At 45.0% G+C, this 23437-nt stretch overlaps 1 protein-coding gene across 11 annotated transcripts in view; it reads left to right on the top strand.

Annotated features, from left to right (window-relative positions):
- CIT (citron rho-interacting serine/threonine kinase) overlaps positions 1-23437 on the top strand; it is a 167990-nt gene that overhangs the window by 125619 nt on the left and 18934 nt on the right. For 6 of the 11 annotated variants that reach the window (XM_067700789.1, XM_067700794.1, XM_067700795.1 and 3 more), the window contains 9 exons: positions 932-985; positions 7090-7287; positions 8295-8488; positions 11365-11500; positions 13579-13683; positions 19077-19217; positions 19646-19753; positions 21403-21565; positions 21830-21994. In XM_067700789.1, coding sequence (XP_067556890.1) covers positions 932-985; positions 7090-7287; positions 8295-8488; positions 11365-11500; positions 13579-13683; positions 19077-19217; positions 19646-19753; positions 21403-21565; positions 21830-21994 — 1264 coding nt within the window. The remainder of the gene's footprint in view (positions 1-931; positions 986-7089; positions 7288-8294; positions 8489-11364; positions 11501-13578; positions 13684-19076; positions 19218-19645; positions 19754-21402; positions 21566-21829; positions 21995-23437) is intronic. The other 5 variants (XM_067700796.1, XM_067700788.1, XM_067700792.1 and 2 more) reach the window with 3 other exon arrangements.

The raw sequence follows: 23437 nt of genomic DNA, 5'->3' as shown, positions 1-23437 counted from the left end.
TTTTTCAAAAGTCCCTACTTTGGGGCTTCCCTGGTGGCACAGTGGTTGAGAGTCCGCCTGCCAATGCAGGGGACACGGGTTCGTGCCCTGGTCTGGGAATATCCCACATGCCGCGGAGCGGCTGGGCCCGTGAGCCATGGCCACTGAGCCTGTGCGTACGGAGCCTGTGCTCCGCAATGGGAGAGGCCACAACAGTGAGATGCCTGCATACCACAAAAAAAAAAAAAAAAAAAAAAGTCCCTACTTTGTCCTGGCTATTGTCCTGTATATGTACGTTTGTGTCTTTCTTGGGAGAAGCCTTGGGGGCGGGGGTGGGGCAGTGGTGAGCAGCCAATTGGAGGGAAGAGGAAAAGATTAAGAATGGGGAGGAAGGGCTTCCCTGGTGGTGCAGTGGTTGAGAGTCCGCCTGCCGATGCAGGGGACATGGGTTTATGCCCCGGTCCGGGAAGATCCCACATGCTGCCGAGCGGCTAGGCCCGTGAGCCATGGCCGCTGAGCCTGTGCATCCGGAGCCTGTGCTCCGCAACGGGAGAGGCCACAACAGTGAGAGGCCCACGTACCGCAAAAAAAAAAAAAAAAAAAAAAAAAGAATGGGGAGGAAGACAAATAAAGGAGAGTAAAACTTCATCCTATGTTTTTTTCCTTTCTTCCGCTAGTGCCTAGTTTTAATCTGAATGTTAAATATATATTTGTACAGGGTGTGATGTGTGGTCTAAATAGTTAATGTTATTAATAGGCATTGTGTATTCCTGTAACTTTGCTTCTCCTGTTGGGTATGACTTGATTAATTCTTTGAAAAAAAGGTGCTGGGGCAGCTGCAACAGCGTTCTTGGCTTTTTTAGACAAATTGTGATTTTCTTTATTTGACCCATAGCATGTAGAATTGTATTCCACCCTATGAAAAATTTATAATCAACTTCTTACCTTTTAGGCACATAGAGATGAAATCCAGCGCAAATTTGATGCCCTTCGTAACAGCTGTACTGTGAGTATTAACCAAAGATGATGAAAATAACATGAAACTAAAACTGAGAAGGAAAGGGGGACATCTCATTCTAATATCAGTGACTGATTTTTGATATAAACTTTCAAATTGAAGCAGTTAATGCGGTCAAACTGATTTGGAAGTTTCTGAGCCTCAGATAACTTCAGTGTCTTGTGTTCCTGCCAGTTTAAAAAAAATTTAACCATTCTTCGTGTTTGAAGGGGAAGGCTTGTTGGAATGGTCAAAATAATTCTCACTGCAGAACCACTAATAGATCTCAGTAGCTGCCACAAAAGTCCCATTGGAGCTCTCCTTCCTTCTCCAATCTAGAAGGTTCTGTCTGAGACTGGCCCCAGATGGTAAGGGGCAGTTAGACATGTCAGGCTTCTCCACCCTACTGCCTCTACAGAGAGGGAAGACCAACAAGTTCTTCTCCTAGGGAATCTACAAGTGTTAACTTCCTAACAGGCAAAATCTGGCTTCCTAACATGCAAATTCAGAATCTAGGACTCTTTGGGAGTCGTTATTTCTATTGAGAGAAGTCAACTCCAGGAGCAGATAAGCATCATTCATAGGTTATGTAATAGGGTAGGATCAGTGGAAACTCAGAGTCTATTTTTGATCAGAGAGAGGGATTAAAATAGGCCCCTTTCAGAAGGGACGGATGTTGTCCTTATTCATGGTTCTACCTCCTTTCTTTGGTCCTTTCATTGCTCTGTTACCTCCTTAGGCAGTTCTCAGTCAGCTTGTCTCCATTTGTATTGTTTGCATCTGTAAATTTCCAGAAACACCCCTCCACCTCCTATAGGCATATTTTCTTTTCTTGTAATGAACTCCTTCTTTCCTCCTTACCTACTATAAATGGGGCATTAAGTCCTGGTATATGCTCCCCCCCCTCTTGCCCCCCGCTTCATTTAGATATAAAATGCACACAACAAAGTACATGAAGTGCAACTAATATTAAGCATATAGCTGGATGGATTTGTATGTGTATAGACAACTTGTGTAACCACAACAAAGATCAAGATACATAACATTTCAGCTCCCAGAAGGTTCCCTCCTCTCCTCTTCCCATCAGCATCCTTTGCCCTAAGGGTAACCAGTATTCTGATCTCTGATACCACACCTTAGTTTTTCCTGTTCTTGAACTTCATATAAATGGAATCATAGAAGATGTGGTCTTTTGGGTTTAGCTTTTTTTGTTACTTAAATTGTCTCTGAGGTTCATCCATGTTGTTGCATCCATCGAGATTTTGTTATATTTTAATTACGGTGTCGTGTTTCCAGTGTGCGTATAGAACTGAAGTTCGTTTATCCGTTCTCCTGTTGATGGATGTTTGGGTTGTTTCTGGTAGGAATAAAGCTATTAGGAACATTCTTGTACAGGTCCTTTGATGGCTATAAGGCCTTGTTTCTGATGAGCATATACCCAAGAGTGGAATAGCTAGGTCATGGGACGTGCCTCTGTTTCACTCTAGTAGGTACCTGGCAGATGGAGTTTAGGTCTATTTCCTGTTGCCAGTGGCTGGATCTAGGGTGAGCTTGCCTTAACATTATCTGTTGATTTCTTCCCTTCCTTGAGGAATTGATGCATTCTGTTCCTCTACTCTTTTGCCTTACTTTTTTAGTTTCTTATTATCTTGGTTTCTTATTTTACACAAGAGTTATGTGCTTATATTACATACATGCTCATAAATGATCACTGAATAAAATATAGATCATTTTAGGACTGTGACTTTTTTTTTAACATTACTATTTTTTCCTAAAATAAACTTGGATGCATTTTAAATGTGTACGTCAGTAATCCTATTCCATTCATCTGGAGTTTTCTTTTCTCCTTTTTTCATCTTTTTTTTTTTAAACATCTTTTTTTTTTTTTTTTTTTTTTTACAACTTAAGGAATAATCAGAGTACAATAACCTGATGAGTTTTGAAATGTGTGTATATTTGTGAAACCAGCAAAACAATCAAAATAACAAACATAGTCATCACCCTCAAGAGTTTCCTTGTGTGCCTTTGTAATCCTCCCTCCCCCCCCATTTTTAAAATTGCAAGTGTAGTTTTAATGGAATATACCAATATGTAGAACAAATTTGGTTACTTTCTTATGTAACTTTTGTACTCTCTTTATCCCTCCAATTTGCTTTTTCTGGCACAGTGACTTCTAATCCTTCCTTTAGTTACCCCTGGCATTCTGTGAAGAAGCCTTTGGGGGCCTCTCCCAGTGGGAGGGGGAACCCAAGAAAGTGATCCCCACCCACATTTCAGCTAGGGCAGCTGGGTAGCTTGGGGGTCCAAAACACACGCTCTGGAGTCAGATAGACTGGTTCAGATTCTAAATTGTCTCTTGGTAACCTATGTGATGTTACACTCCTGAGGCTCCATTTCTTTGTCCATGAAATGAGATGACATTGTATGTCCTCAATTCCAATACACCATTGATTGTAAAATGCATAATTCATTTAATTACTGCTCTTTGTGGGGCTGGGTGAGGGAAGAGAGACAGCTGCTTAGCTGCAATATACATTCAGATTTTGGAAACAGTAAAACCTAGGAAACACTGAGTCATAGAATCCGAAACTTGGTAATAATACCTGGGGTTCCTGCAAGAATTAGATGATGCATTGGTGTTTGTACAGGGCCTGGCCCACAGAATGCACTAATCAGTATTGGTTGCTATTATCATTTTATTATATTGGATTTACCACAGAATCTTGTGTAGAAAACGGTCCTGCTCCTTAAAAAAGTTTGAAAACCACCACTTTAGAACAACACTTGACAGCAATGGTAGATCTCAGTTATACTTTCGCAAGTTCAAAGGCTGCTTTATAGACACTTCAGGAGAGCGCGATAGATGTTCCTTTCTCGTTGGTGCTGTCCAGGATTGTCGCCGCTGGCAAATGTCATCTTTGTTACCGGTGGGAACTCCTATAATAGCTCAATCAATTGGAGCTCCCAGTTAGCAGCTTTTTTTAATAAGCTCATGAGCAGTAAGATTTTCGAGCTCAGGCCATTTCTATATTTTGAAGAGATTTAAAAAAAGGACTTGATTCAATCTGGCACCTAAAACCCTACCTAAGTCTGTTTTGGAGAGGAGTTGGTGGGCCAGCATATGACACGGTTTTAATTATGAATCAATCTGTCAGCTATAAGATTAAAAATAAATAATATGCAAATAGCTGCCTTCAAGAAGGAATGAGGCATTAAAATAGGATGTCAGCCCTGTGTCTTTTCAGCCCGATACTCATTGTCTGGCTGGTGTCTTCACCCCCGACATGCTCTTGGACATTTACCAGGTAACGTTCCCTCTGCTGGTTGCCCAGTCAGGTGTGAGAGGTAACACATGTATCTCGGAACCACGAGGTGTGCTTAAAAAGCAACTGATAGAGATCTTCAAAAAAAGTTTTTTTTGGACACTGAGAGTAGATAATTTTTTTATATCCCTGTTTTCTGTTAGAATTGTACCAAGATCTCTTATCTGTAAAAACAGCATAGAAGAAAGCTCTGCTGGCCCTTGCATTATGAAGCTATCTCCCTCATCTTTTTTTTACCACTAAGATGGAATCAGCCTTGCAGTTTATCTTTCCTGCCTTCTATCCTTGGGGTTGAAAGCTTAAGAGACTCATAATACAGGAAACAGATCATTTGCCCTCGGTGTGGAGGGAATATACCCACAAAGTAGACCTTTGCTTATAACCTGGTTCAAAATCACAGATAGCCCATTATTCTTTTTTCTTTTTTTTAAACCACGGAGATCATTAATTTACTGCCTGTGTCTCAGGTCCGCCCAATATCTGTGTGTGTCTAACACTCTGGCAACTCCAACAGAGCCACAAGCTCAACGTGTTACGGCTTTTGGGCAGGAAGGACATACGAAACGTCCGAATGTGCTAACATGCTTTCACGAGGCCTCGGCTGCTTTCGTGCAAGCACCTAATCCTCCTCTTGTCAAACAGGCATCATAGAGATGATGACAGAATACAGAGCCAGTCATCACAAAGTGTGAACAGAAGTCAGAGACCCCTTGAAAACAGGGTGACGACAGGAAATAGAAGGACTCTTCCTACTCCAGTGGCCAGTCGAAATGAGAGTAGTAATCTTGGCACCTCCCTGACTTTTTTCGAGTGTTTCTTCTTTAGCATTTTATAATCTAATTTGGGGAGGAGGAGAAGAAGTGACAGAAATGGGCTTATTATAAATTGCATTTTTTTTCATGAGTCAAAGAAAGGGAGTAGGTACCCAAAGGCTTAAATATGTCTTTGAATGACAAGTAAATTATTTTGGCAGCATATATATTCTTATGTGGGTAGATTTTCTGTAGTCTGTTTGCTCCCCATGGGGCACCATTGGTGCCTCAACATCTTGGTCACTAATTTTTATCCCATGTATTTCACATGATGCGTTAAAGTAGAATAGCACGCAAGAAAAAGCCAAAACATTAAAACCAGAGCAACAGAGGAGGTAGTCAATATAGTATTTACCTCCATGTCAGGTGGAGAAACCAACCCAGCCAAGTTCAAGGTGGCTTATTTGGGGCTTCCAGAATCCATTTTATAGCGCAGCTTCCAGGCCAGTTTGCCGCATCAGTCTTCTTGTTTTCCTTTGGGGGCAGAGGTAGAAGGAAGCACAGTGGAGACATTTGCAGTCTAGGAGGAAAACCATCTTAAGGAATGGGTTTACTGCATTGTTTACTCATTGTTTCTGCTTTCGGGAGATTTAACCACGTCACACAAAGGGTGATACAGGGTTCCCTGTGAGGCAGAAGTGCCTGCTAGGAGTGACAGACTTGCAGTTTTTTTCCTTTTTTTTTTAACCCTGATGAAGGAGGTTTAGCCAAGAACCTGACCAGATAACCTTTATTCCCCCTCTTGTAGCTGATAGCGTTACACAAACCGTAGGAATTAACATGGCTTTTGATATTAAAATACAAATTACTAGACCACTTACTGCATTAAAAGCTCATCAGCACAGTTAACAAAATGAAAAGCTGTGGCCACATTGAACAGATCTACTTAATTGACGTTCTTTAATTCTATGTGCCTGGGAAGATTTTTTTTTTAATTGATAGTCAAAGTAGGTTAAAATAGGGAGTTAGTCATGGAAACAGTGGCAACATTTCAGAAACTAAGTCTACTCTGGGTTTGAAAATGGGAAACAATTAACCATAGACTCAGAGGCATTTCCTTTTAATTTACTCCTTTTAGTTATGTAAAATTTAATTTACCGCCGGTGCGCCTCATTCCAACTATTATTAGAAAATTGCCCTTAAACTTCTAAAGTATTATATATAAAAGCCCTTTGCAAGTGCTGGTACTAAACCTCAGCAAAGAGAACAGGAAAGCTAAATGCGCTGAAATTGAAATCATTCTGCCATTGAGCAGGGAAATCATTTAGTAAAACCAGATTAAATCTCTCTCAGTAAAATGACAATTTCATATACATGCCTTCCCACTTTCTGATAGCCATCTGCATAATAAGAACCATTTAAAGTGATGCTGTCATACAGTATTATTTTTCAGGATTATTCTGAGAGTCCCTTAAATTTTTTTTTCCTTTTGTTGCATGAACTTAAATTTATTACCTAAAATATTATTAAAATAACTCTTAGTGCCCTTCACTCAGTCTTCCGTGATAAGAACTTTCTTTTGCTTTCTAAGACTGTTTCCCAGGATAATGTCCTGTAGATGGTGTCCTGGGCGTTTTAGCTTAATTAGCGGATTGTGATACCAGTCTCTCTACTATTCCTCTTTCCTCAGTTTGCATTTTCCACATTCTATTATCGTCCATGAACTTGATCTCATATAAAGTTGCCCCTTCCATATGGCAGGCACTTTTGATTGATTTGTTTTTACCATATTTTCCCGATGAATCCTGAGTCAGAGAAGAATCCGAGACATTTCTTGTTCTCCCACAGCATATGTGTGTTTGGGCGCTAAGGGGGCGGGTGTGGGAGATTGAGTTTGGCTCACAGGGGTTGGATGGGCAAACGTGAGCTGCACACTGATCGTCATTATCATGTAGGTTCAAGTGCTGATGGCTCTAGAAGCAATTTCTCATTTCAGATCAACTTGCTTGTCTGCGTAACCGGATTCCTTTCCTCTTAGGTAATCACAGACCTGGAGGAGCAGCTAAACCAGCTGACGGAGGACAATGCTGAGCTCAACAACCAAAATTTCTACTTGTCCAAACAACTTGATGAGGCCTCTGGCGCCAGTGATGAGATCGTACAGCTGCGAAGTGAAGTAGACCATCTCCGCCGCGAGATCACGGAGAGGGAGATGCAGCTCACCAGCCAGAAGCAAGTAAGGATTGTAAACAATGTCAGAGACTTCCCCAGGAAACTTGGAACCCCTTTAGATTTTAGAGGAGGTGCCAGTTGCATCTCTCCCAAGGGTTCTCAGACTGAGCCTGTCCAGTAAAAAGGCTCTTTTTTATAATCATGTCTGTGTTTGTTTTTTTTTTTTTTGCTGTACGCGGGCCTCTCACTGCTGTGGCCTCTCCCGTTGCGGGGCACAGGCTCCAGACGCGCAGGCTCAGCGGCCACGGCTCACAGGCCCAGCCGCTCCACGGCATGTGGGATCCTCACGGACCAGGGCACGAACCCGTGCCCCCTGCATCGGCAGGTGGATTCTCAACCACTGTGCCACCAGGGAAGCCCATGTCTGTGTTTTGAAGGCTTGTGGGTTTTAAAAATGGCTTTTAGAAGTGTCTAGTTGGTTTGGTTTTTTTTTGTTTGTTTTTTGGCCACTCCGCACAGCATGCAAGATCTTAGTTCCCCACCATCCCTATGGAACCCGTGCCCCCTGCAGTGGAAGTGCAGAGTCTTAACCACTGGACTGCCAGGGAAGTCCTTTGTGTGGTTGTTTTTGATTTTGATTTAAAACCATTAAAAATAGAATAGAATGCTTCTGTGAGCCACTTTATTTTTACGTATTTATTTTAAAAAATTGTTTTTTGGCTGTGTCACATGGCCTATGAGATCTTAGTTCCCCGACCAGGGATTGAACCCTGGCCCTTAGCAGTGAGAGCTCAGAGTCCTAACCACTGGACCGCCAGGGAATTCCCGAGCCACTTTATTGTTAAGTGTGGTCTCTTTTCCCTGGTCTTCCTCCTGGTTCTTTCTATAAGATGACGGCAGAAATGGCCCTTCATCCATTCTTGTCTGGTCCCCTCATTCTGTAGGAGAAAAAGATAGTGTCTTTCAGACCATAGTTAGAAACTCCTGCTTTTCTGAAACTGATCTGACAAAAGTAACATCTGGGAAATCCTCATTTGACACAAAGCACAACTCAGTGATACTGATTTGCAGACGATGGAGGCTCTGAAGACTACCTGCACAATGCTGGAGGAGCAGGTCATGGACCTGGAAGCCCTGAACGACGAGCTGCTGGAAAAAGAGCGGCAGTGGGAGGCCTGGAGGAGCGTCCTTGGTGACGAGAAGTCCCAGTTTGAGTGTCGGGTTCGAGAATTACAGAGGATGCTGGACACTGAGAAGCAGAGCAGGTGGGACTTCCTGTTGGTAGAAAGCCAATGGCAGGTGACAGCAGCAGGATCCAGCTCAGAGCTACCAGCAGGGTAACCAATTGTCCCAGCTTGGCCAGCACTGAGCAGTGTCCTGGGACATAAGACTTTCAGTGTTAAAACTGGGAGACTCTTGTGCAAACCAGAATGGGTCTGTCATCCTCATTGTAAATACAGACAGTGCCATTTGGCAGTAGATGGTGACCACTTACCCCATGCAGGGCCCTGGGAGTCAGCAGGGAGAATATCTCAGTGCTTTCTTTGTAGAAACTCTTTTCTCGGGTTTCTAATCATTGTGACCATGTAGCAAGACCATCACTGTTTCGATCCTGGTCATTTGTGACGCAAGTCTGCCTTCTACACCAACCTTGGCGTTATTGACAGTTCGGGCCGGATGATCCTTTGTTGCGGGCACTCTTCTGTGCGCTGTAGGATGCCGAGCTGCATCCCTGGGCTTGCCCCACTAAACCCGAGTAGTGGCTCCTTCCTCCTGTTGTGACAACCCCACACATCTCCACACATTGCCCAGTGTCCCCTGGGGGGCAAAATCACCCCCAGTTTGAGAACAACTGCTCTATAAGAAGTTTTTTTTTTCCATTTCTTGGTAGGAAATAATTTCAGGTAGTATCTTTTCTCTGTGTTCCCACAGTCCTCCCAGCATAGAATTCCCTTCCTGCCGGGGTCACAGGTGTGAGGGTTGTGTACTGCATGCTGCTGGGGATGCTGTTTGCACTGAAGACGTCATAGATATGAAGATTTATTATGACAGTTTAACAGCTCACAGCAGCAGTTTTTGCACTAACAAAATCAGTATATTATGACAGTTTACCAACAGATGGGAGTAAACAATCTTAAAGAACACGTGCCTTTCTTAGTTTGTGCAGAGACACCTACGGGCTGGTATTCGCCCCGTGGCTTCATGTCTGCCCAGCTGAATCCTATCCCTCCCCCCATAACCTCGCTAATATCACCTTCCTCTGAAACTTGCCTTCCTGCGGTACTCTCAACTCCTTTTTTTTGGCTGTGTTGTGTCTTCATTGCTGCACGCGGGCTTTCTCTAGTTGCGGCGAGTGGGGGCTACTCTTAGTTGTGGTGCACGGGCTTCTCATTGCGGTGGCTTCTCTTGTTGCGGAGCACGGGCTCTAGGCGCGTGGGCTTCAGTAGTTGCGGCGTGCGAGCTTCAGTAGTTGCAGTGCATGGGCTCAGTAGTTGTGGCGCACAGGCTCTAGGGCGCGCGGGCTTCAGTAGTCGTGGCTCTTGGGCTCTAGAGCGCAGGCTCAGTAGTTGTGGCGCACGGGCTTAGTTGCTCCGTGACATGTGGGATCTTCCCGGACCAGGGCTTCAACCCGTGTCCCCTGCATTGGCAGGCAGATTCCCAACCACTGCGTCACCAGGGAAGTCCGCTCTGAACTCTGTAAACAAGATAAACTATACCTGGAAATATTTATCATTTATTAGGACTCTATCAGATTCATTTTAGTATTTCCCACATTTGCTTGATCATAAAGTAGACTCATCACTGTCTTGGATGTATAATCTGTGCTAAATCAAACTAGAAAAGACTGGAAGCAAAGAGGACCTATAAGTTTCAAGAGAAACTGGTAAAAATCTTCCCCTTTTAGACATCTTCCCATTCAGGGTACTTGCTGATGTAAGGGGACTACTGGTTTAAGACCAGCAACCTTCTGTTGCCGTTTCCCTCCAAACTCTTGGGCTCCCCCATCCTCACCATACATTCTGGCTGCCCTCACACAGACACCCTCCCTCCCACCTGCAAGTCCAGCTCTTATGCCAGCTGTTTCTAGAATCCTTCAGAGACAGTTTTGGGGACGGAATCTGACCATAGCATCAAGAAATTCACAATCACATGTGGAAGGTGTAATCGTGGGCTGTGCTTGGGAAGACATTTCATGTATACTTTCAGGGGCAATTGTGAAAGGTCTTGGCTACCCACCCCCGTTTCTTTCCTCCCTCTATTTTGGTATTATGTGGGACCTGAGATGAGTAAAATATAATTCTTAATTCTTGTCTTCAAGAGGCTAAGAGTCTACTGGAGGAGGTAAACTACGCCTAAAATAGAGAGTGGGCTGTGCCAGGCGAGAAATACCTTTATGCTTAGGGGACAACAAGGAGAGGTTGCTTCTGAGAGGGAAACTGGGAAAGGTTCTATGGTGGACGTGGTCTTTGAGTTTACCCTTGAAGTCTGAGTAAGATTTGGATTTGTCGGGTGGGGAAGGAGAGCTGCCAGTGGAGGAGCCTGTACAAGCCCAGGTGTGGAAGCGGCAAAGCATAAGACCTAAAGGGGGGAGGGGCAGTGATTTTTCTAGTTTGCTTCCAGTTTTTCTATTCTTTCACCTTATTTACAGATATTGATACATCCGTCAGGTTCAAGTTTCAGTTTCTTGAGGAGCACCCAGAACACTTCACCTCTTGCATGTACTTTAAGGAGAGGAAGTGTTTGCTCACATGGGGCTTCGCGTGGCCCTCTGCACCCTGTGTTCCTTCAGCAGGCCCTCATTCCCTTCCTGCTCCCGTAGGAGGGTGTGACAGTCTTGTGACGTCTTCTCCAACCCAGTTGCATTTGGAAAGATGCCTTATCGCCTTCAGCCTTTCCAAGTGCATATATATTCACAGGAACTTTACCTGTGAAGAGTATTTTTACCCAGGGCCTAAAGTGGGTCACATCTTCACTCTGAACGTGGTCAGAAAACAAGACATAATTCAGAACAAGGGGTCGGGTTGGGCATCTCGCCAGCCCACAGTCTGTTTGGTTGCTTAGCAGGGCCCGAGCTGGACCAGCTCCCTTCCTGCAGGGCGGCGATGGTGGGGCCTCTGAACGTGCCCATGTTTCCCCGCAGGGCGAGGGCCGATCAGCGGATCACCGAGTCGCGCCAGGTGGTCGAGCTAGCAGTGAAGGAGCACAAGGCTGAGATTCTGGCCCTGCAGCAGGCTCTCAAGGAACAGAAGCTGAAGGCCGAGAGTCTCTCCGACAAGGTCAGCCCCTGTCCCTCCTGCCCTTTAAATACACGTGTGCACCTCCTTTTAGCAGGTATGCTTGACACACAGTCACATGCGATCAACGATCAGCATGTTTCATAAACAGAGTCGCGCAATTATGCTTCCCCGTGGGCCGCCCTCTGTTGCCAGTAGCGTGGGTGAGGGGGGCAGGTATTAGGGTGTCAGAGTCGGTGAGTGACTTCCTCACATCTGCCTGTCAGGGCCCCTGAGGTCGAGATTTTGATCTGGGTGCACAACACTCTTGCTTTCTGGCATTTGATTTCTAGACGCCTTCATGGGTCTAATGTCGAACATCCTTGGGGAGCGGGGAGTGTTGAGGACTCATGCTCATCCCATTGCTGCAATGACAGGAAGCCTCAGCCTCTCTGGGTTCTAAGTCCAGGGACACGGTAGGCTCTGAGGATGGTGCAGGTTCTCAGTATTTCACGTTGGAAATACACGTGTTCTGTCCACCTAGTATTCTGTATTTACAAAGTGACATACCAGTGTTTGGAGATTTTTATCTAATCTTAAAAGAGATTTCGAATAGGTGCTTCAATATTATAGATAACAAAAGGTCCGAGGAATTTCATGTATACGCATAGCCTCATACATACACGCTCTTTTGCACACACACACATGCACACACACACATAATATAAAGTAGAAATCTAACCTCTGAATTTTGTGTAACTTTGTAATTTCATGATTATAAAAGTGATTATTTGGGGTCATTGTGGAAGATATAGAAACCACAGAAAAGTCAAGAAAAAAATGACTGGTAAGCTGTCATCACCGAATTTGTATATACATATAAATATTTATTTATAAATTTAGGTTCTTACAATATAAACAGCTTTACATATTTTTTTAAACATCACATAACTAGGGTCTTTTCCTGAATTAGTGAATCTTTTTTGAACATGTAGTTCTAGAAACATCAATTACACAGAGGCACCTATTTTTTATTTTTATTTTTTTTGGCAGTACGCGGGCCTCTCACTGTTGCGGCCTCTCCCGCTGTGGAGCACAGGCTCCGGACGCGCAGGCTCAGCGGCCATGGCTCACGGGCCTAGCTGCTCCGCGGCATGTGGGATTTTCCTGGACTGGGGCACGAACCCGTGTCCCCTGCATCGGCAGGCGGACTCCCAACCACTGCGCCACCAGGGAAGCCCGAGGCACCTATTTTAATGATTCCACTTGTGTTGAAAATTTGAGTTTTTTCCATTTTTTTTTGTTTTTGCCATCATAAATAACACTGTGATGAACATAAACCTTTATGGACATCCGTGATTATTTTCTTAGCAGAATTTCATAGAAATAATATGATCAGATTTAAGGCTAGAGCTTGTTACTCAGGAACCCTCCTGGTATTGACTTACTATTTTTTTTAACCATAAGGAAAGTAAATATATTATTTGACCATGAGGAAAGTAAATGTATTATTTAGAGATAAATGAACCCTTTTGTGTTTAGCTTGAAGGATATTTTTTTTTACCTGACTGTTCTTAAAGTATTCTATAGCAAAGTCTTACCCATCCTTTAAGACTCTAGACATTCTGACCCCATCTTCTCTTGACGACTAGTCTCTCAGGATGAATTTCTCTTCTCCGTACCTCTTATCGAAATCATCACCTGACAAAGCAGTCACTGTTTGTATACGTGTCTAGTTATGGTGCCACCCTCTGCCTTTGTGACCTGATGTAAGATCCTGGAGAGAGCTTGTCTGTCCTTTCATCCAAAGCTCCTGATATTATCCTATGCGAGTAGTAAGCATTCAGAATGTGATGATTTAATTCAGCCGAAGCATGTCAGATAAACAAATTCTTGAGAAGTCATCCTCCTACATATGACCCATCCCTTAGAAATAATATTCTCTCCCCACAGAATAACGCACATAAGACTTATCTATGACAGGGACATTTGTGATATACTTTAAAAAAACCAGTATTTATGTTCCAACCTTTAGAACTTGATTATTCTTTACCTGAGAAGGTTTGTGGATATTTGCAGAAGTTGTTAGCGTCTGACATTACTAAATGTGGTGTCACGGCCAATTTTTTCCAAATGTCCAGCTCAATGACCTGGAGAAGAAACACGCCATGCTTGAAATGAATGCCCGAAGTTTACAACAGAAGCTGGAGACGGAACGAGAGCTCAAACAAAGGCTTCTGGAAGAGGTGAGTGTAAAACGCCGGGCAAATAGAGCCGGGTGGACTCTCAAGTGAATATCTGTTGTCTTCAGGTGGGCAGATCCAAATTAAGGCGTTCAGATTTCAAAGTGGAAATTTTCAAGGAAGAGTAAGGTGGTCACCGGATACTTCCTTTTTTTTTCTTTCTTTTTTTTTAAAATTTTATTTCATTATATCTTTTTATTTTATTATTTATTTATTTATTCATTTATGGCTGCGTTGGGTCTTCGTTGCTGCGCGCAGGCTTTATCTAGTTGCGGCGAGCGGGGGCTACTCTTCGTTGTGGTGTGCAGGCTTCTCGTTGCGGTGGCTTCTCTTGTAGCGGAGCATGGGCTCTAGGTGTGCTGGCTTCAGTAGTTGTGGCTCGTGGGCTCTAGAGCACAGGCTCAGTAATTGTGGTGCATGGGCTTAGTTGCTCCGCGGCATGTGGGATCTTGCCAGACCAGGGCTGGAACCCGTGTCCGCTGCCTTGGCAGGCAGATTCTTAACCACTGCGCCACCAGGGAAGTCCCGGATACTTTCTTAAAGGTGTTTAACACATTAAAAGAATGTGTCACGAAGGCCGGGGTCCTCTTTGTCCCTGTGTCCTCCCAAATGGTGCTTAATGGTGTGTCTAGTACACAGCGAGTCTGTGCCAAGTGGAAGTTTATTAAATATGCAGGCACATGGATATTGAGTTAAATTCTTCTTTAGAGTTTATGTCCAAAGTACATGAAGTTTGCAGGCTGATAGGACAACCATGTAATTAGCTTTGTGCACGGGGCAGAGACCTGATCAGATTACACTGAGTGCCAAATCTCATGAAGGCTTTTGAACACCCAGTTAATTCAGTTTAAAAAAAATGATGCCCTGCTTTTGAGACACAAAACGAAAAGCTCAAATTGGTCTCCTAAACCAATCCATTCCTTATGTTATTTCCTGTACCTTTTAACAGAATTCTGAAAATCTCTGTTTAAACTGATGACAACTTCCCACTCCCAACCAAAGCCCTGGTTTGGTTGAATCACTGATAATTCGGCTTTGTTCATTAGAATTGACCTATCGGGACAAATGCACTTTATAAAGATATTTCACGAGAAGTTGGACTCCAAGAGTGTTCTGTTTAAGCCATAGTGAGCCTGACAGTTGAATTAGCCAGATTATCTATTCTGGTGAATTGAGGTTTTATTGTGTGCTACCTGTAGCCCCTGAGGGGCTCTGCTGGTAGAAATATTATGACTATGTTATTAAGTTCGAAAAGCGTGGTGAAAATTTTGCAGGTGAATGTAAAATGTTTTCTACAATGAGGCTTCAAAAACTATGGGTGGGAGTTTTGGAAAGTTCTGGAGATGGATGATGGTGATGTACAACCATGTGAATGTACTTACTGCCACAGAACTGTGCAATTAAAAATGATTAAAGTGGTAAATTTTATGTATATTTTACCACAACAAAAAATTTTTAAATAAAATCAATTACACACACACACAAACATACACACACGTGGGTGGGAAATTCACCAAAGGTGCCACTAAGAACATTATAATAGAAATTGACAAATCACCCCAGTGGTCAGATAGAGAATGGTGGTCTTTTATCTGGAATGAATAGGCAACACCCCCACTTGAGGCACCTGTTGGAAACAGGAGGAACAGAAATAATCAGTGTTCTCGCCTGTCCTCTTTTCCTTTCAAGGAAGGAGCGCTGGCCCCAACAGCTCAGTGCTTTGGTCCGAGGTTGCATGGTGAGTCAGTGGCAGGGCTAGGAAGAGCAGGCTGGAATCCTGATGCAGTTCCCTTGTTCTCACTTCTAAAACTACCTGGGAACGTTTCCAGTTCTCCATTCTGCACCTCACAGAGGGCTTTTTGAGCAGATGTCTGTCTGGCTGCCATTGAATGGGAGGCAGATCTCACTGACAGCCGAAACCATTAGGGAACTAAGAACAATCTTTATTGTCCGGAACGCAGCTGGCATGCTGGCTTGTGGTGGGCCTTCTGTAAGCAGGAGACCGGGGGCTCAGCCTGGCTCTCCCCTCCATCAGGTGCAGATTCTTGTAAATGGGGTCAGAATCAGTGCCTCAGAGTTGGAAAGAATTTTTGTGTGTCATTTAGTGCAAATTCCCAGCACTTGCACCGCTGTTCCCTTTATTATTCCTGTCCTGGGCACTAACGGATCTTTCTCCCAGATCTTTTCTCTCGGGCCAGAAATGGCCTCAGAAGCTTTTCTGACACTGCCCTTTACAGGCATGATTAGTCTCTTGGACGTGATGCCAGAGCTCAGAGTCCACTTGCTAATCCTGTCGAGTTAATCCCCCTCCAAGGTAGAGAGTCCCTTCCCCAACCCTCCTCATAGGTGGGCCTCGGTGAACCTTGGCCTCAGTATCAAAATTTAGAGTGACTTTAGACATCCCAGCTCATTTTTCTGGCACCTGTAACTCTTGGAAAGTCCTTTCTTATTGTAAACTAAAGCCTGTAACTTCCAACCATTGGTTCTATTACATCGAAACATATGAAAACAGGGTGTAGTCTCATATTTCCAACCAAAGTAGGAGGTTAATACTGATTAATGATCAAATCACTTGACTAGTAATCAAAATAACTAATGTTTAATTAGCACGTACTATGTGCCAGGTGCCTTTCTGAGTACTTTCCATGAATTAACTCCTATAGTCCTTGTGACACTTCTGTGAGAGAGCTACTACTTTTTATTGTATCATCTCTGTGACGGCTGATTCGATATCTCCACTCCATATTGCCTTCTCTTCTAAATGGAACACTTGAAGTCCTTCCGTGTTTGGGATGTTCTTTTCTGATAGATTTATCTTTCCGAAGAGAGTTGCTAGAAGCGCCTGTGGTTTGAACAGCACAGAATAGTGGGCTATCTCCACTTCCATTCTGGGCTCTGAATATCTCTGCCAGGGACCCCAGCTCTTTGTGTGGCTTTGGCACACTGCTGACACCCATCGATCTGTTAAATCACCACCAGCCCTTCTACAAGTTTTTTTTTTTTTTTTTTAAACATCTTTCTTTATTCAGTTGATGTGTTTAAAAAATACCATCCTATTAAACCTTCTCTTGTTGGTTTTGATCCATCTTCCCAGCCACCAGAGTTGTTTCATGCTCTGGTTCTGTCATCTAGTTCCTTTGTGCTTCCTCCCAGTTTCCTGTCACCCTCATAAAATTGGGGGACAGATCTAAGCACGTGGCTAGAGCCCTCTTTTCACTCTGACACTGACTGGAAACAGCCTCCATTTACCTCTCTCTGGGAAGCAGGTTAATGGTTTTGTAAAACATTTCATTGAGCACAAATGTCACTCTTGTTTTCTATTGTAGTAAATAAGTAGTCTATTTCCTGGAAAGCTAATGGACAGTTGATGTGTTGATTCTAGAGAAATATTTTGGGCCTGGCTGTCACCAAACAGATTCTTGTCCCTAGCACTTGTTTCTCTGCTTCCTGCCTAGTAATTAGTGTTGTCCTAAAATAGTGGAGAGAAACTAAAGTGGATAATTTGCAAGAAGTAATCATTTGTGCTACAGGGGACAGATAGCTCCCTGGAGGAGGTTATCTTAGCTGTTTTCTCTCTTTCTTTCCCTGTATTTTAGGGGGTTCTGTGGTTTGATTCAGAAATTCCAGGTCACGTACACAGGGCAGGTGATCATAAGCTAGTATCCTGCTTTACGGAGGACTGATGGGGAGAGGCTGTCGGAGTAGGTTCGGGCAGGAAAGGAAGATGGAAAGGTGAGGGGGGCGCACCTGAACGGGATGGAGGGAAGAAAGACAGACGAAGGAGGCAGCGCTAAGATTCATCGAGCATGTGCTGTATGCTGGGCACTGTGCTTGGTGTGTCAGCCAGTGAAGGGAGTTATTACCCCCACTTACAGACGAAGAGACTGAGGGTCTGAGAGGCAGTGAGCTGCCCCTGGTCACAGGACTAATAAGAGTTAAAGTCAGGATTTGAACCAGGGTCTGGAACGTTCTAAAGCCAGGTTCTTTTCCATGGCACCGTGATGCCTCAGGGAATCAGCTGCCTCTCAAGAGGAAGGGCAGGTGAGGAGTAGAAATGGAAAGACAAGCATCGGTGGAGGGAAGAGAAATAAGGTAGCGAGGTTTCAGCAGATTCCGAGGTCGTCAGTGGCCTTTGGCTGGCTGGGGCGTGGGCCACCGAGGTTTGCCCTCGCCTGCTGGGAAACTCCCGTGCTGATGGTTATAGCTCTTTACCAGCCCTCTGTCCTTAAGGCCGCAGAGGCTCTAGGCCACCAGGGAAGGGAGTATTTGGGCCACTGGTGGTGTGGTTAGATTAGACCCAAGGGGTTGGGTGAAATCAAGCAGCATCTTGTCAGGATAGCTGCTCTTTCCTGCTTTTTAGAAACAGAAGCATTTTAGGAAAGAGAGTCATAAACCCAGTATCTTTATAGCCTGCTCTGTTTTCTGGTTGACTTCCATTGTAAAAATAATTGGAGAGAGATTTCCAGCACAAAACGATTTCCAATGTCCTAAATAGAATTTTGTTTTCCTTGGGTTTTACCGACACTTGTACTGAACCTGGGATCTTCCTTCCTCCCCACATCGTAGAAATATCTCCTGCGACTGTGGCTGTTGGGGTGCTTGTTGGTCCCACACCCTGACGAGGTGCTGTTTGAGTTAGAGGTGCTATGACCCTTTGTTTTTTTTTTAAATCAATTTATTTGTTTTTATTTTTGGCTGCGTTGGGTCTTCGTTGCTGTGCGTGGGCTTTCTCTAGTTGTGGCGAGCGGGGGCTACTGTGTTGCCATGCGCGGGCTTCTCATTGTGGTGGCTTCTCTTGTTGCGGTGCACGGGCTCTAGGCACGTGGGCTCAGTAGTTGTGGCGCACGGCCTTTGTTGCTCCGCGGCATGTGGGATGTTCCCAGACCAGGGATCGAACCCATGTCCCCTGCATTGGAAGGCGGATTCTTATCCACCGTGCCACCAGGGAAGCCCTGACTCCCCTTTGTATATTCCACACGGAGAATCACAAAGTGAGTTCTCTTAACAGCAATTGAGATCTTAAAAAAAAAAAAAAATAACGACAAATCAGAACGTGGCTGTCATGGCATTAAGTCATACTGCCTTAGATGTCAACTCAGATGGCCTGTACTATGAGGTACCAAAATATCCTTAACTGCAACTCTGATTGGGAAGGCAGACCCACCAGTCTGGACTTCTTGTTGTGGTGGGCACCTTGTGAGTGGCTGGCCATCAGAGATTTCTGTGCAAGCTCTTTTTAACTGCACATGCATCATTTTGGAATAGCAGACAGTTGGTCATTCCGGAATGAGCCGAGCTTTTGGTGCCATGTCTGAAATTAGTTTGTAATAGGGACAGTGAAGGAGCACGTTGCTTTGTGTGTGGTATGAAGCCTCTCCTGCCTCTCTTCCCACCAGCAAGCCAAGTTACAGCAGCAGATGGACATGCAAAAGAGTCATATTTTCCGTCTGACTCAAGGGCTACAGGAAGCTCTAGATCGGGCTGATCTGCTGAAGACAGAAAGGAGTGATCTGGAATATCAGCTAGAGAACATTCAGGTGAGAACTGGCAAAGGGAACTTAAAGTGTCTGCAGGAGCAAAGCATGATGGCTAAAAGCCATCTGTCTGGTCAAATGGGCAGTATCTTCATGTTGTGTGTTTTCCCCAGTATTTTATTATGAGGATTTTCTAACGTTCAGAGAAGCTGGGAAATTTCTATCATGACCACCCTCTAGATTCTCCTACTTGCCATTTGCTATTTTTTGCTTTTTCACATATCTGTCCGTACTTCAGTCCATCTTTTTTGGGGGGGATGGTGGGCAGTAAGATCAGAACTAAGTAAATAAAGATTGGCCCAGTGCGGCTTGGGTTGAATTTTTCGTATGTTAATATTGTAACAGCTTTATTTTTTATTTTCTTAAAGTACCGAGTTTAAAAGTATACTTCTTTCGGTGTCTGAGGTGCTTTTCGTTTTCACATATTTTAGGTTCTCTATTCTCATGAAAAGGTGAAAATGGAAGGCACTATTTCTCAACAAACCAAACTCATCGATTTTCTGCAAGCCAAAATGGACCAACCTGCTAAAAAGAAAAAGGTGGGTCAGAGGGTTTGAAAAGCGGGGAGCTGACAGTTTTGCTCAATCGTGGTGATTCTGTAAAGCCCACTGGGATAGATAATCCTAGGAACATCAGAGAAAACAAAATGCATCTTGTTTTGTTTGGGGTTGAAAAAGAGGCTTTGGGATCATCAGAATAGCTCTTCAAGAGAAGCGATCACTCTGGAGTCTGTAATACACCATTTTGTGTTCATGGCCTTTGAAGTTGTCATGCCTTCCTCTGTGAAGGCAGTGATAGTTTTTTCCCAGGCAGCTGGGGTGGGGGAGGTAGCAGAGAGGAAGCTTTATACTCAGGTCAGCGTCCTGGACTCCAGAGGGGTTCCCTGCTCACATGTACAGGACCCTGGAGAGATTACAGGTCACTTGTATGGGATTCTAGACAGAGAGGGGTTCTTAGGTCATGGGGATAGGATTCCAGAGGTTTTAATATGTCATGTGTATGGGGCCGTAGAAGGATTCTCAGGTCATGTGTACGGGACTCCAGAAAAACTAGCCATCATCTGCTCAGTCCTTCTGATTGGCTCAAGAAGAGACTGGGACCCAGAGAGCTGACGTAACCTGCCCCAAATGTCTGACTGGATAGCTGTCCCTTCCACGGGTGCGGCTCCATCTCTTTAAAATTGTAACCTATAAATTGAAAACAATGACCAAAAGAAACAGATGGACAGGGTGATATATAGGCACACATGGGAAGATTTTTAATAAGCCCAAAGCATGCTTCCCTGAACCACTGAAGGTTTGGTCATGTGTTCTCAGTTCCAGAAGGTCTCTAAGGAGCCTGAACCTTCTTCCCAAGGCACCCAGATGCCAGAGTAGCACTGGCGGTGGTACAGGGAAGGCCTCCGATGACAGGATACTGGGGAGTGGGCTGAAGGAGGCGGCCGGTCTCTTGGTCCCTTTGTTCTCTTTACGGGAAGGCACCAGAGCGGCAGTGGTGGTTGTGGAGGCGGGTTTCCTTCTGTGCTGTGTGACCGTGCCTGTTGGTGCTGATGATACTGAATCTGGTTTATTTTATCAGTGGACTGTTATCTGAGTTTATCACTTGATGTAGTCAGGGTGCTTCCGTGTATTTTTTTGGTTCGTTTTCACTCCCATTACCCTACGTTATACTTTTCTTTCCCATGTACAATACATGTTCCATTTGCATGTTTTTTGCATAAGCCCCTTGTGGTGACATTATTTTAGTATTCCATTTTTAAATTTTTTTTGCTTCCTTTAAAAAAAAAATACTCATCTCTGTGTCTTGTAACGAAGCATCATGAGACAAATTCAAGGCGAGAGTGATTTCTGAACCATGTCTCCTTTCCATCCTCCACTTCCATTTTTTGAGGGTAAAGGCTCAGGAAATGGCTCTCCTTCTTGGGAATGCTAAAGGAAGAGGTGGTGGCAATTCAAGCATCTCTGACCCTCTCGGTGAAAACTTCCACGCCCCTATTTTTTTTCCAGCCGGCTGGGAGGGGCTGTGGCTCGGTCCCCCCCTCCCCCTTCACATGCCATTTTTACTAAACCCGCTTGCAGTGAGTATGTGCCCGACTCCCGTGGTCTGCTCCTCCCGAGGCAGAGTTCCTTTCACTAGTTCCCAGTGCCAATTTCCAGGAGTTAGGAGATATCTCTGTTTCCATTGCTAGGGTTTATTTAGTCGACGGAAAGAGGACCCTGCTTTGCCCACACAGGTTCCTCTGCAGTACAATGAGCTGAAGGTGGCTCTGGAGAAGGAGAAAGCTCGCTGCGCGGAGCTCGAGGAAGCCCTTCAGAAGACCCGCATCGAGCTCCGCTCCGCCCGGGAGGAAGGTACGGGTGCCCTCGAAGCCAAGTGCGGTGGACGAGGCAGAGGACCGATCTCAAGGAGATTGGCCGAGACTAGTTCAGCCTCGTGGTGACAGCCCAGACATCCCACGTCTGAACGATTCACGGCATCCTCGGCATTGCCGATCGGGCACCCTGTGTGTCCTTTTGGTCTCGGGCCTTTGATAGCCAGCCCCCGGGGCGGTCCACTTGGTTGGGGCCTCTCGGGGGCCCTGCTAACCGAAAGGCGTTGGACCCGTCTCTCCCCAGCAGCCCACCGGAAAGCCGCAGACCACCCGCACCCGTCCACGCCGGCCACCGCCAGGCAGCAGATCGCCATGTCCGCCATCGTGCGGTCGCCCGAGCACCAGCCCAGCGCCCTGAGCCTGCTCGCCCCGCCGTCCAGCCGCAGGAAGGAGTCTTCGACTCCAGAGGGTATGTCCTCAAAAGGGGCCACTGGACATGCATCGACATTTTTTTAAATGGACTGAGAAATGCAGACCTAAGGTGAAAATGACAAGTAATAACACTAAAGGATAAAGAGTAAGAAGTAAGCCTTCTCCCCACCCCGGTTCCCTTACCCAGAGTCAACCATTGTGCTCTTCCAGCCATCGTTCATGCACGTAACTGCATGTCTGTATTATGCAGGTGTCTTATATAATCATCTTTAAGAGTCAGGAGAAAATAACATATTTTTCTCAGTCCTTTTGTCTTTCATAAATATCATAGCCCACTGTGCTCTACACCAGGAGTCTCCAACCCCCGGGCTGTGGACCGGTACCGGTCCGTGGCCTGTTAGGAACTGGGCGCACAGCAGGAGGTGAGCGGCGGGCGAGCGAGCGAAGCGTCATCCCCGCTCCCCATTGCTCGTGTTACCACCCGAACCATCCCCCACCCCCTGCCCCCCGCACCGGTCCCTGGAAAAATCGTCTTCAACGAAACCGGTCCCTGGTGCCAAAAAGGTTGGGGGCCGCTGCTATACACTGCAGAACATCTTTCTTCTTTTAGTTAAAATGCTATCTTAGCCAGTTTCGTATTAACACATATGATCGACCCCGTCCTTCTAGAGGGCTGTGTGGTCTTCCATGGTGGGAGGTATATGATTCACCTATTAATCCAGACCCCTGTCGATGGGCATTTAGGTTATTTCCAGTTCCTTGTTTCCATATGTATCCTGCAGTGAACACCCTGCAGCTCTGTGGGTGCTATGACTGTAGGATAAGTCCTTGGGAAATGAATCAGGTTAAAGGTTATGTTCATTTTGAAAGTTGGTAATTTGTGCCAATTTATACCAGTGGTGTGAGGAGTTTTACTTTGTGGGCTTAAAAGTACTCTGTTCACCTAGAGACGGAAAGGACTTAAAAAAAAAAAAAAAAAGCCAAGGAAGGTGGTTTGGAAAGTCATACAGAGAGTGGAGTAGAGCTGTGGTTTAATATCACGGTATCACCAGCTATGCACTTTATCTTATTTACTTATTTTTGGCCCTGCTGTGCAGCATGAGGGATTTTAGTTCCCCTACCAGGGATTGAACCCTTGCCCCCTGCAGTGGAAGCGTGGACTCTTAACCACTGGACCGCCAGGGAAGTCCCACTATCAACCCACCTTAGCTGCCAATCTCGATGGGATTTTGTTGTCGTTGTTTTCTTCAGCGATGATGTCATCTCATTTCCTATGTTTACATAACACTTTGAATCAAAGAGCTTCACTCTTACAGTCATCAAAGTGGAGCTGGTAACACAGAGGAAAATCATTTCTGGCCCCCGTGTCCTTCGATGAGGCTGCGTAGAGCAGCTCCCTGAGTAGTTTGGAATACTCGAAGCATCTCCTTCGTGTGCGTGGCTTGTTCACCGTTTCAAAGTGCATTTATGTTATTTATTC

This window comes from Pseudorca crassidens, chromosome 12, assembly GCF_039906515.1.
Source record: "Pseudorca crassidens isolate mPseCra1 chromosome 12, mPseCra1.hap1, whole genome shotgun sequence".
NCBI lineage: Eukaryota > Metazoa > Chordata > Mammalia > Artiodactyla > Delphinidae > Pseudorca > Pseudorca crassidens.
This window is presented reverse-complemented; position numbering and strand designations above follow the sequence as displayed.